The 13,392-nt window shown below is 48.7% G+C and overlaps 1 protein-coding gene across 1 annotated transcript in view; it reads left to right on the forward strand.

Annotated features, from left to right (window-relative positions):
• Positions 1–4,316: 4,316 nt before the first annotated feature.
• LOC140903899 (corticotropin-releasing factor receptor 1) overlaps positions 4,317–13,392 on the forward strand; it is a 124,457-nt gene continuing 115,381 nt past the window's right edge. The window contains exon 1 of the mRNA XM_073325842.2: positions 4,317–5,101. Coding sequence (XP_073181943.1) covers positions 5,066–5,101 — 36 coding nt within the window. The 5' untranslated portion in view covers positions 4,317–5,065. The remainder of the gene's footprint in view (positions 5,102–13,392) is intronic.

The following is a 13,392-nucleotide window of genomic DNA, read 5'->3' on the forward strand; positions in this document are numbered from 1 at the left end:
CAGCTTAGCCAAACATACCAAGGTCCCACCATTGTTGTTAGAACAAGGAGAACAGAAATGGAAGATTTATACAGTTGTTCCAGCTGGATGGAGAACACCAGTTCTTGAAGTGACTTTGCAGGATGGCTAAAACGAGTTTAAAGAGCATCAAAGAATGCGGAGAGAATCTGTATAAATTATATGAACTTTAAACTGGCCCTTTCAGTGCTGATGGAAACACTGCAACGTGAGCAAGCATTACTGCAAACTTGGGCATGGGATGTACCACAAAGGGGCCCACAAAAAGTGACTTGTGGAGGTAAGTTGCTGACTGGAGCAAAGCTGCTGGAGTTCCAGTTACGTTCTAAGATGGTTGTATCAACAGTTCCAGCCTTCCTTGCCTTACACGAAGTGGTGTTGCAAGATCTCAAAAGCTGATGTCTCCTTCCCAGCTTGGATTGGTGAGAGAGGACGGCTATCATTTTGGTTGGACATTTTGAATCTTCGGAAGATGTATGGGTCACCATTCAATTGGTCCATGCCTGCATCTCCAAGAAGAAGAACCAAGTTGGACCACCCAGCAGAAACAGGATAAAACAGCCTACCCCTTCAGCACATCACTTCCCAAAAGCCAAAGACATCTGGAAGAGAGACAACTGAGGTCCTGGGCTAGCCACCTGGGCATCCTAGTGACATCAAATACTCAGATAGACACCTTTTACTGTCTCGTTCTATTTTCCATCAATTCAGGTTGCCCACTAACACACTGGGAAAAGATTATAGTCGTGTCTGTTCTTGGTTCCACCCTTGTTTGCAGCGGCAACTCCTGCTGTGAACAATAACTGAGCTGAAACTGATGGCTGAGCAAAGATCTGGTGATAAGCATCACAGAAACTTTCTCTTGGGTGATGACCCAAATCAGTCAATTGACCGCTTTCTGAAACTGAGTACCTTATTAGTAAGGACATGTATATGCTTGTTTATGCATTTTAAAGGTTGTCAGAGAATTACTGTGTCTTTGTGTTGTGACAGGTTCTAGTCAAGATTGTTGTAAAACTGAACCAGTTACTGTTGTTAACTAAGAATGTAGTATGCTGTACATGTGTCTGTTGTGGTTGACGGTCTCACCTTGCCCCGTCACGATCTAGGGGTATAGAGACATAAAATGAGACCAACTGTGCAAGCTTTTTGAACTGCAGTAAGTCTGTAATAAATGTACGAGTTTAGTTTAGATAGTTAGGAGTGTTAGATGCTGAGGCTAATATAAATCATGGGGAAATAGGTAACAAGGGTTAAATACTAGAGATCCACTGGGAAGGAGACCTTGGTAAACTGGCAGTAACTGACCAAACTGTCCGTGACCTAGCACTGGACTGTTTTTCCTAAAGTGTGTTAGCAACCCCAGAGCTGATAACCAGCTGGCACAAGTGAGGTCCTATTCTAAGGGACTCAGTCAAAAATGTAAACAAAGGCACCTTCCCTCCATAGCGACTGAATATAAGACATATGTTCTACGGTGGTTGTGTAATTTGATTCTGAAAAACCTAAATGGTTATATTGACCAGTTTTCTAGTTGATGTTAGCCAAGTCATGGTACAATACATAAGAATGACCATACTGGGTCAAACCAAAGCTCCATCTAGCCCAGTATCCTGTCTTCCAACAGTGGCCAACACCAGGTGCTTCACAGGGAATTAACAGAACAGTTTATCATGGAGAGTGATCCATTTTTGCCTTCTTATATCCTATACTATGAGTTACTGCTGTTAGGGATATTTTACAAAACTCTATAAAACTAAATTCAACTCTTGAGTTCTTTTCTTTAGTTAAGGAAATGAAATTCAAAGAACCCTAAGAATGGTGGTACAAGGAATCAGATAAGCAGTTGCTTAACTAAGGTTTGTTTTATACCCTAGCTTTCTTACAGTACTGACCTCCTCTTTATCTGTCCAGGATATTTTGATCCTCAGGGTTGCTCTTGGTCACAATAACAGAAGCAGTGTTTGAACTGATGGGGATCTGATGTTTGAACTGACGGGAATCTGCCATATGAACTGATGGCAGGGGATGGATAACTCGATGATTGGCTGTTCTGTTCATTCCCTCTGAAGCACCTGGCATTGGCCACTGTCAGAAGACAGGATTCTGGACTAGATGGACCATTGGTCTGACTGAATATGGCCGTTCTTATGTTCTCTTGCTTCTGTGGGACGCTGACTCCTGCCACCATGGCTTCAATAAGAAGTAAATGCCTTGTCTTTGGAATATACCCATAGAACTAAGTGGGAGTAAGACAGGGAGCTGGGGGGCAGTGTGGCCTAGTGGACAGAGCACTCAATTGGGACTCAGAAGCACTGAATTCTGTTCCTTGTTCTGGCCTCCTGGGTGATGTTGGGCAAATCACTTCACTTCTCTGTACCTCAGTTTCACACCTGTAAAATGGGAATAATACTGCTGCCCTCCTTTGTAAAGCGCTTGGTGATCCACTGACGAAAAGCAGTGACTAAAAGCTGCTGCTGCTGGTATTATTACCCCCTTCCTAGCGAATAAAGGCTGAATGTCAGTGCAGGCACTGCTCCCTTTGCTCCAGTTCAGGAGAAGGGACAGTAGTCAGCCGGTGCAGGGAATCAGGGGACGCTGGTCCCCACGTGTAGGGTGATAGGATTGGGGTGAACCTTCAGGCAGGGAGTTTGCCATTAACTCCGTTTTGCTCATGCCACGTGCACTTACCTTGATGTCTTGTGATTGCTTACAGAAAAGGACCTTGCTGTCTAGCTGGTTTTTTTCCTGCTGAGTCATTCCAGGCAGGTATGTTCCCAGTTCATTTCCCTGCGGCTGGCACTCCCCAATCCCCTTCTAGAAGACAGCAATCCTTCTGCAAACCTGCACCATACTCTATCACCATTGCCCTGCCAAAGCCTGCAGGAGCAGTTCTGGAAGCAGTGGTGTGGAGGGTCCTTATTGCAGAATGCTGGGGTGCACTTTACACCAGGAAGGATAACCCCGGGTCCCATTAGCAGAGATTTACCCATAGGAAAAAGGCTACAGTGTAACAGCCCCGAACACTTCAGTAAGGTACAGGGTCTAGGACCATTAGGGAATATTACATCAGTTCAGGTAGCCCGAGTATTATGGCCCCCAGAATTGCAGCAACGTTATTGTATTGCAGTGCTTTGAACAACTGCTTTACCTTATTTTATAAAGGCAACCCCTTCCTCTGCCAGCTTCCCCTGGAAATGACTCTGTCCAGGCACACTAGGCAGCCAGGAATAAAATCCTCTACCAGATCGACAACGAGGAATCTGGTGGCACCGTAAAGTGTAACAGATTTATTTGGGCATAAGCTTTCGCGGGTAAAAAACCCACTTCTTCAGATGGATGGAGTGAAAATTACAGATACAGGCATAAATATATATTGGCAAATGAAGAGAAGGGAATTACCTTGCAAGATCTACCAGATCTATTCCTCCTGTCCTGGAAACAAATTGAAAATTGTACCCTGGGTCCAGGAATGCCAGGAAACAAAACAAGAAGCGGCAGCTATTTTGTCCTGACTCTATCCCCTAGTGATCCCAGGGAAAATGACAGTGGGGGCTGTCACCCGTGGGGGCTCTCCCTCCTTGCCAGGGTGAGACAGCACTTCCCAAGCTCCCCTGGAGTGGCAGTGAGAGCAGGGGAGGTTAAGAGCCAAGACTCCTGGATTCTAATCCTGGCTTTGCCACCTACTTGCTGTGTCCCCTTGGGCAACGTCACGTCACCTGTCTGTGCCTCAGTTTCCCCTGCTGTAAAATGGGGATAAATTACACTGATTTCAACACGGGTTCAAAGTTCTTGGAGTCTGAGTTCACAGGACTTGATCTGAAGCTCTCACGTTTCCGGAGTCAGACAGGGACTGGGGGGTGGGAGATGGGCCATGTCCCTGGAAAGACACCTGTGAATTCAACCTGGGGTGCCAGATTAGCTCAAAGCTGTCACAGAAGGAGACAGAAGAGCGGGGGCGTGGGGAGAGATAATCGTCCTAGGAGTTGGGCGGCGGGGGGGAAGAGTCCGACAGCGTTGGGCTGCTGGGACTGTCCTAAAATCCCCTGCCCAGCTTCATCTCCTTCAGCAGCGCCGGAGGAGGGGGGGAAGGCGCCAGGCCGCAGTACCGTCCCAGAAACACCAGAGGCGGCTGCTGACACAGGCGTGGATCCCAGCCCCGCTGGCTGGTGGCAGGCGGCAGAGAGCCACCCCCACCCGGGGACAGCTCCACCCCCCACCCCCCAGCCTTTGTCCCGCTCGCTGCAGCGCCCCCCCCCCCCCCCCCAGCAGCCTGCTGCCCCCCTCCTCCGGCGTGCGCCCTGCGCCCCAGCCTGCCTGGTGCGCTCCAGCCGGGCTCCTCTCCCTGGGGCGCACGGTCCATGCCTTGGAGAGCTGCCCAGTGCCATGTCCGGCCGCGCCGTGCGCCCCACAGGCTCCGCGCCTGCAACGCTGCAGGAGTGAGTTAAAAATACCCAGGATCCTGCCTCCTCCCCCGGCTTCAGGCTCCCCCCTGCAGCCGATGCGCCGGGCTCAAGCCTCTGCAGCACCAGCCTCGCTGCTGGCATCCGCCGGCTGAACTCCTGCGGCAGGAGCCGGGACTGGCGAGGGTTTAGGGAGCCGCTGTCTCGGGCGGGCTTCCAGGCAGCCGGCTGCAGAGAATCGGGTCCTCCCCTTTGCTGGGCAGGTTGGAAGTAACTGTTGCAAAGGGCGGGGGAGTGGAAAGGCGAGGGGGAGGGCTGTGGAGGAGGAGGAGAGAAGCTGGTGGGAGGATGGCGAGGAGAGAGCTGTAACCCAGCCCCATCCGAACAGGGGAGCTGGAAGGTGGCAATCCAGGAGCCGGAGCGGAGCAAGATTATAAAAGGAGGACACAGGCTAGAGCAGAGGGACAGTGCCTGCTCCCAGAGACCTTGCTCCCCAGGGTGGGAAACCTTGGCTTCCTCCCAACTCCTTCTCCTTGACAAGAGCATCTGAAAACAGCCCAGCGCCTTGCTCCCAGCCAGCAGAAGGGCTCCCCCTCAAAGCATGCCTGGGACAGCTGGGACAGATAGGAATTAAAAGCCCCAGGATGGTGCTGTGGACATGTCCTCATATCCTCCTTCAGGTAAGAGCCACTCCAGTTCTCCTGCTGGGTTTGTCAGCCCTGTCCCCTGCCCCAGAGATAAGGTCCCCTTGGGATGTCATATCCCTTGATTGGGGAGTGAAGGGAACAGTGAAAATCTGTGCTGGGAATCCTTCTGCTGCGTGACACTGTGGTTGGGGAGAGTGGCTATATTTCTGTTTATAAATAGAAGCACCATGAAAAGAGAAATCGGTGCACATAGCAGATGAACTTCCAGCCTGGAAGCAGAGAGAAGTGGAGGAGCTACATGGAGGTAGTTTCTGCCTGGCTTTCCTTTCACGCAGATTAGAAAACCCAATCTCAGTATTGCTAGCTGGGCACCCGCAAGGAAATGGGCTTAAAGGACACACTCTGGTGTCATAGAGAGTGAGCCGGCAATGAGAGAGTGTCAGCCCATCTTTCCTCCAAGCAAATCCTCTGGCATGATGCTCCACACCTCTCTTGCTTCATTTCCTAGTAAAACCATCTGCTCACCAGTTTCCTTAAACTGCAGGAGAGGAAAGTCCCCCTCTGCCTTGGCTGGGATGAAGCAGGCATGGCAAATACATGTCATGCCCTCCCCACCTGAGTTTTGAAATAAACATTCTTTTCAAAAAAATATACTTTTTTCCAAAAAAAATTGCTCTGAATAAAGCGGTAGCCGCCTTTCATTTTTCAGAGGCGAAGAAAATGCAAAATTCAGCTGCTCGGGAAATGACATTTCTTTTTCTCCCATGAAAATGTTCCAGGTTTCATTGAGAAACCAAAGACTTACAAACTGAACATTCTTCCGTTGCCAAATGGGAAGAGGGGGAATTGTTTTTCGATGAGCATCTGAACGTTTTTCACAAAACCGGACATGTGGGTTGAAAAATGCCAGCTTTTTCTTGACAAAAAATGTATTGACAGAAATGTGTTTGACCAGCTCTATGCAAAACGCTGCATTAATGGCAGTAAAGTCCGCATCCTTCAAATGACAGTCAGCAAATGCAGAGGTTCAAGTTCGATCATCCCTTTTAGCACAGTGGTCGTTTGCATGCTGTGTGTCTGTGTGTTAGGTTATACTGCACCTTGTACAACAGGAACAGTGAGAAGTCTTTAGATACTCATTTTAAGCAGAAAAACTAGGAGTCAAAAGTGCCAACAGTTGCTAATAATTGTTCATAAGTATTAATAGGCTGTTGGAAGCTTCTGTCTTGAATGACCTGAGTTTCTGTTGTTTTAACTGTACAACCGTACTACGGCATGAACAGAGTGTTCTGTAGTGAAATTCTGTGATGGTCTTGCTTATGAAAATAATGGGAAATATTGCCTGTTTCGAGTTAGCATTTAAATGGTCCTCTATACTTTCACTGTCTTTGATCACAAAAATAGCTGAACCTTTCCGCCATCATTCTTTCCAAGCACAACTCACCCTTGGGCAGAGATCAGTTCTGCAGAATTCCATCCCAAATGATTTTAGAAATTATGATCAGTTCACGAAGTGGGGTAGAGGGATGAGAACGGAAGTAATTGAGCAGCCTTAGCGACTGTGGGTTCGAGCTGTCCTAGTATATAATGTGTGTGTAAAATAATCAGTAATATACCAGACTCACCATAATAAATGTACATGTCAACGCACCTCATAGGGTCATGGAACTGCAGGGCTGGAAGGGACCTCAAGAAGTCATCAGGTCCAGCCCCTGTGCTGAGGCAGGACCAAGTAAACCTCGCCCATCCCTAGACCATCAGGCACTTTGCTTCCTTCCCCAGACCTGAAGAAGAGCTGTGCGTAGCTCGGAAGCAAGTCCTTTCCACCAACAGAAGTTGGTCCAACCTCTCCCACCTTTTCTCTGTCATATCCTGGGACCAACATGGCTACAACAACACTGCAAACTAGAGCATCCTTGCCAGGTATTTGTCCAAGCAGTTCTTTAAAACCTCCAAAGACGGGATTTCAAAACCTCCCTTGGAAGCCAATTCCAGAGCTTAAATATCCATATAGTTAGAAAGTTTTTCCTAATATCTGACCTAAATCTCCCTCACTAGGGCCCTGGTTTAGATGGTTATCTGAACTAACATACAGTGTACTCACCTCTGATGGATCACACTATGCCCCATAGCTCCCTTCCCACACAAATACTTTCCTCTCAGCACCGCCCATCAGTTCCTCCCAAGTGGGGCCTCTCTGGGGAAAGGCTGGTGGCTTCCTACCATCCTCTGTCTATGTAGAATAGATGAACTGTTCTCCAGTGTCTTCAGGCCTCTGTGTTGCTCAAGCTCTGGGCAGTCTTTGCAGGGCTTGGGAGAACTCAGAGTCCCTCCTACGTGGCAACAGAGTGGAACAGAGATGCTCCGAGTGGCTCAAAAGTCAACCAGGTCCCCTAAGCCAATGAGACAGTATGGCTTCTGCTAACTCTGTTGACCCCCCAAGTGAGTTCAACCAATCAGGGAACCAGAACCAATGTCAAGTGATTTACGTGACCAATCACAACCATGCAACCCAGCCTGAAAGAAATCAACCTAAAAAGAAATACGAGTCAATTAAACTTAAAAAAAAAAATAGAAAATTAAACCCCTCCTCCAAGCAGAGTTTTTGCTCCAAAAAGAGAGAACTGCCAGAGATGCCATGAAATCCACTAGGGACTTCGCTATTGGTATCCTTTTTGCGCAGATCCTATGGTGATAGGTGGCAGTAAAAAATCCAGAAAGAGATGTGAAAATTTGCTGCAAAAAGTTCACCCTTATCCTACAAGTGATTAAAAAACCCAGAACTGTTCATGTGACATTTTGTCAGGAAATGTTGACATTTCATACAATTACTGCAATTTCCAAATTGTTTTATCAGCCACAAAATTGACATGTTTTGATGGGAAGGGAGGGGGGGGAAAGAAACCTTTTGCTGCAAATCTTTTGCCCAGCTCTAATAATAGTAATAATGAAATACAAAATTCAGACACCTCTGCTCAAAAGCCCAAGGGAACTGTGTGTGTGTGTGTGAACTAATCACCTGCATCATTTCATGTCTCCAGCGAACGAGATAATAGTGCAATGAGTACTGAGAGTAGTTGTTCCATTGCTATCAGATGGATGTGCAGAAACACAATCTGGGAAGCCAATGGGAAAATCAGAAACCCTGCGTAGAGTCCCTGCATATGTTACGGAGATCCATTGGAAGGTTTGCGCCCTAAAAGCCTCTCCTGAGCGGCTCGTCTTGAGTGAAGAGATAGGGCAGTTATGCATCACCAGCATTTTTTTCAGCAAGTCTAGGGAAAGACTGAATCTAGCAGACAAAGGAATAATGAGATCCAGTGGTTGGAAGCTGACACGAGGCAAATCCAGACTCAAAGCAAGGCCCAAATTCCTAACAGTGAGCACAATTAACCGTTGAGACACCTTAACTAAGGACAAGGTGGATTCTCCATCATGTGAAGTCGTTACATCAAAGCTGGATGTCCTCCTAAAACATACGCGTTAGTTCACCTGCAAGTTATGGACCGCATGTTGGAATCACTGCGAGTGGTTCTCTGGCCCCTGTGATGCAGAACGTCAGGCTGGGTGATCACAGCTGTCCTTTCTGGCCTTAAAAACCTATGAATTCATGCCCTCCCAGTCCCTGCGGGGTCAGCCTCAGGCACTTTGTACAGAGCACATCCGCTCTGAGCATCTAGCCCACTTTGAGTCTCTCTCTTTGAAACGCTGCAACACTAAAAAGACCTTCGATAAACTGTGACTGAATCCTCCTTGGAAGCTTATTTCTGTGCAGTGAAAGGTTGCCCTGGATTTGGGGCTGGCTCCTTTCCCTTAGAATCAGAATTCTGCCTTCATTTATGTACATACTGATTTTTGGACTAGGGAAAAGCCAGTGACTGTGAAAATAACAGAAATTAAGCTACAAACAGGCTGGGAAGGGGAGCTGCTGTGAGAACCAGAGCAGTTTTCAGTTTATCGATAGGTTCATTGGAGTGACAGTGACTAGAGAGGAGACTGAGGGTATGTCTACACTATGAAATCAGGTCGAATTTATAGAAGTCAGTTTTTTAGAAATCGGTTTTATATATTCAAGTGTGTGTGTCCCCACAGAAAATGCTCTAAATGCATTAAGTGCATTAACTCTGCAGAGTGCTTCCACAGTACTGAGGTTAGCGTCGACTTCCGGAGCATTGCACTGTGGGTAGCTATCCCTCAGTTCCCGCAATCTCCGCTGCCCATTGGAATTCTGGGTTGAGATCCCAATGCCTGATGGGGCTAAAACATTGTCGCGGGTGGTTCTGGGTACATATCGTCAGGCCCCCGTTCCCTCCCTCCCTCCGTGAAAGCAAGGGCAGACAATCGTTTCACGCCCTTTTTCCTGAGTTACCTGTGCAGACGCCATACCACGGCAAGCATGGAGCCCGCTCAGGTAACCATCACAGTATGTCTCCTGGGTGCTGGCAGACACAGTACTGCATTGCTACACAGTAGCAGCAACCCATTGCCTTCTGGCAGCAGACGGTGCAATATGACTGGTAGCCGTCGTCGTCATGTCCGAGGTGCTCCTGGCCGCATCGGCCGGGAGCGCCTGGACAGACATGGGCACAGGGACTAAGTTTGGAGTGACTTGACCAGGTCATTCTCTTTAGTCCTGCAGTCAGTCCTATTGAACTGTCTTATGGTGAGCAGGCAGGCAATACGGATTGCTAGCAGTCATACTGTACCATCTTTTGCCGGGCAGGCAAGAGATGGGGATGGCTAGCAGTCGTATTGCACCGTCTTCTGCCGAGCAGCCATGAGATGTGGATGGCTTGCAGTCCTTCTGCACCGTCTGCTACTAGCCAAAGATGTAAAAGATAGACGGAGTGGATCAAAACAAGAAATAGACCAGATTTGTTTTGTACTCATTTGCTTTCCCCCCCTCCCCTGTCTAGGGGCCTCATTCCTCTAGATCACACTGCAGTCACTCACAGAGAAGGTGCAGCGAGGTAAATCTAGCCATGTATCAATCAGAGGCCAGACTAACCTCATTGTTCCAATAAGAACAATAACTTAGGCGCACCATTTCTTATTGGAACCCTCTGTGAAGTCCTGCCTGAAATACTCCTTGATGTAAAGCCACCCCCTTTGTTGATTTTAGCTCCCTGAAGCCAACCCTGTAAGCCATGTCGTCAGTCGCCCCTCCCTGCGTCAGAACAACAGCAGACAATCGTTCCGTGCCTTTTTTCTGTGCAAACGCCATACCAAGGCAAGCAAAGAGGCCGCTCAGCTCATTTTGACAATTAGGAGCACATTAAACACCACACACATTATCCAGCAGTATATGCAGCACCAGAACCTGGAAAAGCGATACCGGGCGAGGAGGCGACGTCAGTGCGATCACATGAGTGATCAGGACATGGACACAGATTTCTCTGAAAGCATGGGCCCTGACAATGCATGCATCATGGTGCTAATGGGGCAGGTTCATGCGGTGGAACGCCGATTCTGGGCTCGGGAAACAAGCACAGACTGGTGGGACCGCATAGTGTTGTGGGTCTGGGACGATTCCCAGTGGCTGCGAAACTTTCGCATGCGTAGGGGCACTTTCATGGAACTTTGTGACTTGCTTTCCCCTGCCCTGAAGCGCATGAATACCAAGATGAGAGCAGCCCTCACAGTTGACAAGAGAGTGGCAATAGCCCTGTGGAAGCTTGCAACACCAGACAGCTACCGGTCAGTTGGGAATCAATTTGGAGTGGGCAAATCTACTGTGGGGGCTGCTGTGATGCAAGTAGCCCATGCAATCAAAGATCTGCTGATATCAAGGGTAGTGACCCTGGGAAATGTGCAGGTCATAGTGGATGGCTTTGCTGCAATGGGATTCCCTAACTGTGGTGGGGCCATAGACGGAACCCATATACCTATCTTGGCACCGGAGCACCAAGCCGGCGAGTACATAAACCGCAAGGGGTATTTTTCAATAGTGCTGCAAGCTCTGGTGGATCACAAGGGACGTTTCACCAACATCAGTGTGGGATGGCCGGGAACGGTACATGACACTCACATCTTCAGGAACTCTGGTCTGTTTCAAAAGCTGCAGGAAGGGACTTTATTCCCAGACCAGAAAATAACTGTTGGGGACGTTGAAATGCCTATATGTATCCTTGGGGACCCAGCCTACCCCTTAATGCCATGGCTCATGAAGCCGTACACAGGCAGCCTGGACAGTAGTCAGGAGCTGTTCAACTACAGGCTGAGCAAGTGCAGAATGGTGGTAGAATGTGCATTTGGACGTTTAAAGGCGCGCTGGCGCAGTTTACTGACTCGCTTAGACCTCAGCGAAACCAATATTCCCACTGTTATTACTTCTTGCTGTGTGCTCCACAATATCTGTGAGAGTAAGGGGGAGACGTTTATGGCAGGGTGGGAGGTTAAGGCAAATCGCCTGGCGGCTGGTTACGCGCAGCCAGACACCAGGGTGGTTAGAAGAGCACAGGAGGGCACGGTACACATCAGAGAAGCTTTGAAAACCAGTTTCATGACTGGCCAGGCTACGGTGTGAAAGTTCTCTTTGTTTCTCCTTGATGAAACCCCCCGCCCCTTGGTTCACTCTACTTCCCTGCAAGCTAACCACCCTCCCCTCCTCCCTTTAATCATTGCTTGCAGAGGCAATAAAGTCATTGTTGCTTCACATTCATACATTCTTTATTCATTCATCACACAAATAGGGGGATGACTACCAAGGTAGCCCAGGAGGGGTGGTGGAGGAGGGAAGGAAAATGCCACACAACACTTTAAAAGTTTACAACTTTAAAATTTATTGAATGCCAGCCTTCTTTTTTTTGGGCAATCCTCTGTGGCGGAGTGGCTGGTTGGCCGGTGGCCCCCCCACCGCGTTCTTGGGCATCTGGGTGTGGAGGCTATGGAACTTGGGGAGGAGGGCGGTTGGTTACACAGGGGCTGTAGTGGCAGTCTGTGCTCCAGCTGCCTTTGCTGCAGCTCAAACATACACTGGAGCATACTGGTTTGGTTCTCCAGCAGCTTCAGCATTGAATCCTGCCTCCTCTCATCATGCTGCCGCCACATTTGAGCTTCAGCCCTGTCTTCAGCCCTCCACTTACTCTCTTCAGCCTGCCACCTCTCCTCCCGGTCATTTTGTGCTTTCCTGCACTCTGACAGTATTTGCCTCCACGCATTTGTCTGTGCTCTGTCAGTGTGGGAGGACAGCATGAGGTCGGAGAACATTTCATCACGAGTGCATTTTTTTTTCTTTCTAATCTTCACTAGCCTCTGGGAAGGAGAAGATCCTGTGATCATTGAAACACATGCAGCTGGTGGAGAAAAAAAAGGGACAGCAGTATTTAAAAAGACACATTTTATAAAACAGTGGCTACACTCTTTCAGGGTAAACCTTGCTGTTAACATTACATACATAGCACATGTGCTTTCGTTACAAGGTCGCATTTTGCCACCCCCTACCACGTGGCTACCCCCTCAACCCTCCCCCCTCCCCGTGGCTAACAGCGGGGAACATTTCTGTTCAGCCACAGGTAAGCAGCCCAGCAGGAACGCGCTCCTCTGAGTGTCCCCTGAAGAAAAGCTCCCTATTTCAACCAGGTGACCATGAATGATATCTCACTCTGCTGAGGATAACACAGAGAGATAAAGAACGGATGTTGTTTGAACGCCAGCAAACATACACTGCAATGCTTTGTTGTACAATGATTCCCGAGTACGTGTTACTGGCCTGGAGTGGTAAAGTGTCCTATCATGGAGGACGCAATAAGGCTGCCCTCCCCAGAAACCTTTTGCAAAGGCTTTGGGAGTACATCCAGGAGAGCCGCGAATGCCAGGGCAAAGTAATCCTTTCACATGCTTGCTTTTAAACCATGTATAGTATTTTAAAAGGTACACTCACCGGAGGTCCCTTCTCCGCCTGCCGGGTCCAGGAAGCAGCCTTGGGTGGGTTCGGGGGTACTGGCTCCAGGTCCAGGGTGAGAAACAGTTCCTGGCTGTCGGGAAAACCGGTTTCTCCGCTTGCTTGCTGTGAGCTATCTACAACCTCATCATCATCATCATCTTCTTCGTCCCCCAAACCTGCTTCCGTGTTGCCTCCATCTCCATTGAAGGAGTCAAACAGCACGGCTGGGGTAGTGGTGGCTGAACCCCCTAAAATGGCTTGCAGCTCATCATAGAAGAGGCATGTTTGGGGCTCTGACCCGGAGGGGCCATTCGCCTCTCTGGTTTTCTGGTAGGCTTGCCTCAGCTCCTTAAGTTTCACGCAGCACTGCTTCGGGTCCCTGTTATGGCCTCTGTCCTTCATGCCCTGGGAGATTTTGACAAAGGTTTTGGCATTTCAA

The sequence above is a fragment of the Lepidochelys kempii genome, chromosome 27 (genome assembly GCF_965140285.1).
Source record: "Lepidochelys kempii isolate rLepKem1 chromosome 27, rLepKem1.hap1, whole genome shotgun sequence".
Classification (NCBI taxonomy): domain Eukaryota; kingdom Metazoa; phylum Chordata; order Testudines; family Cheloniidae; genus Lepidochelys; species Lepidochelys kempii.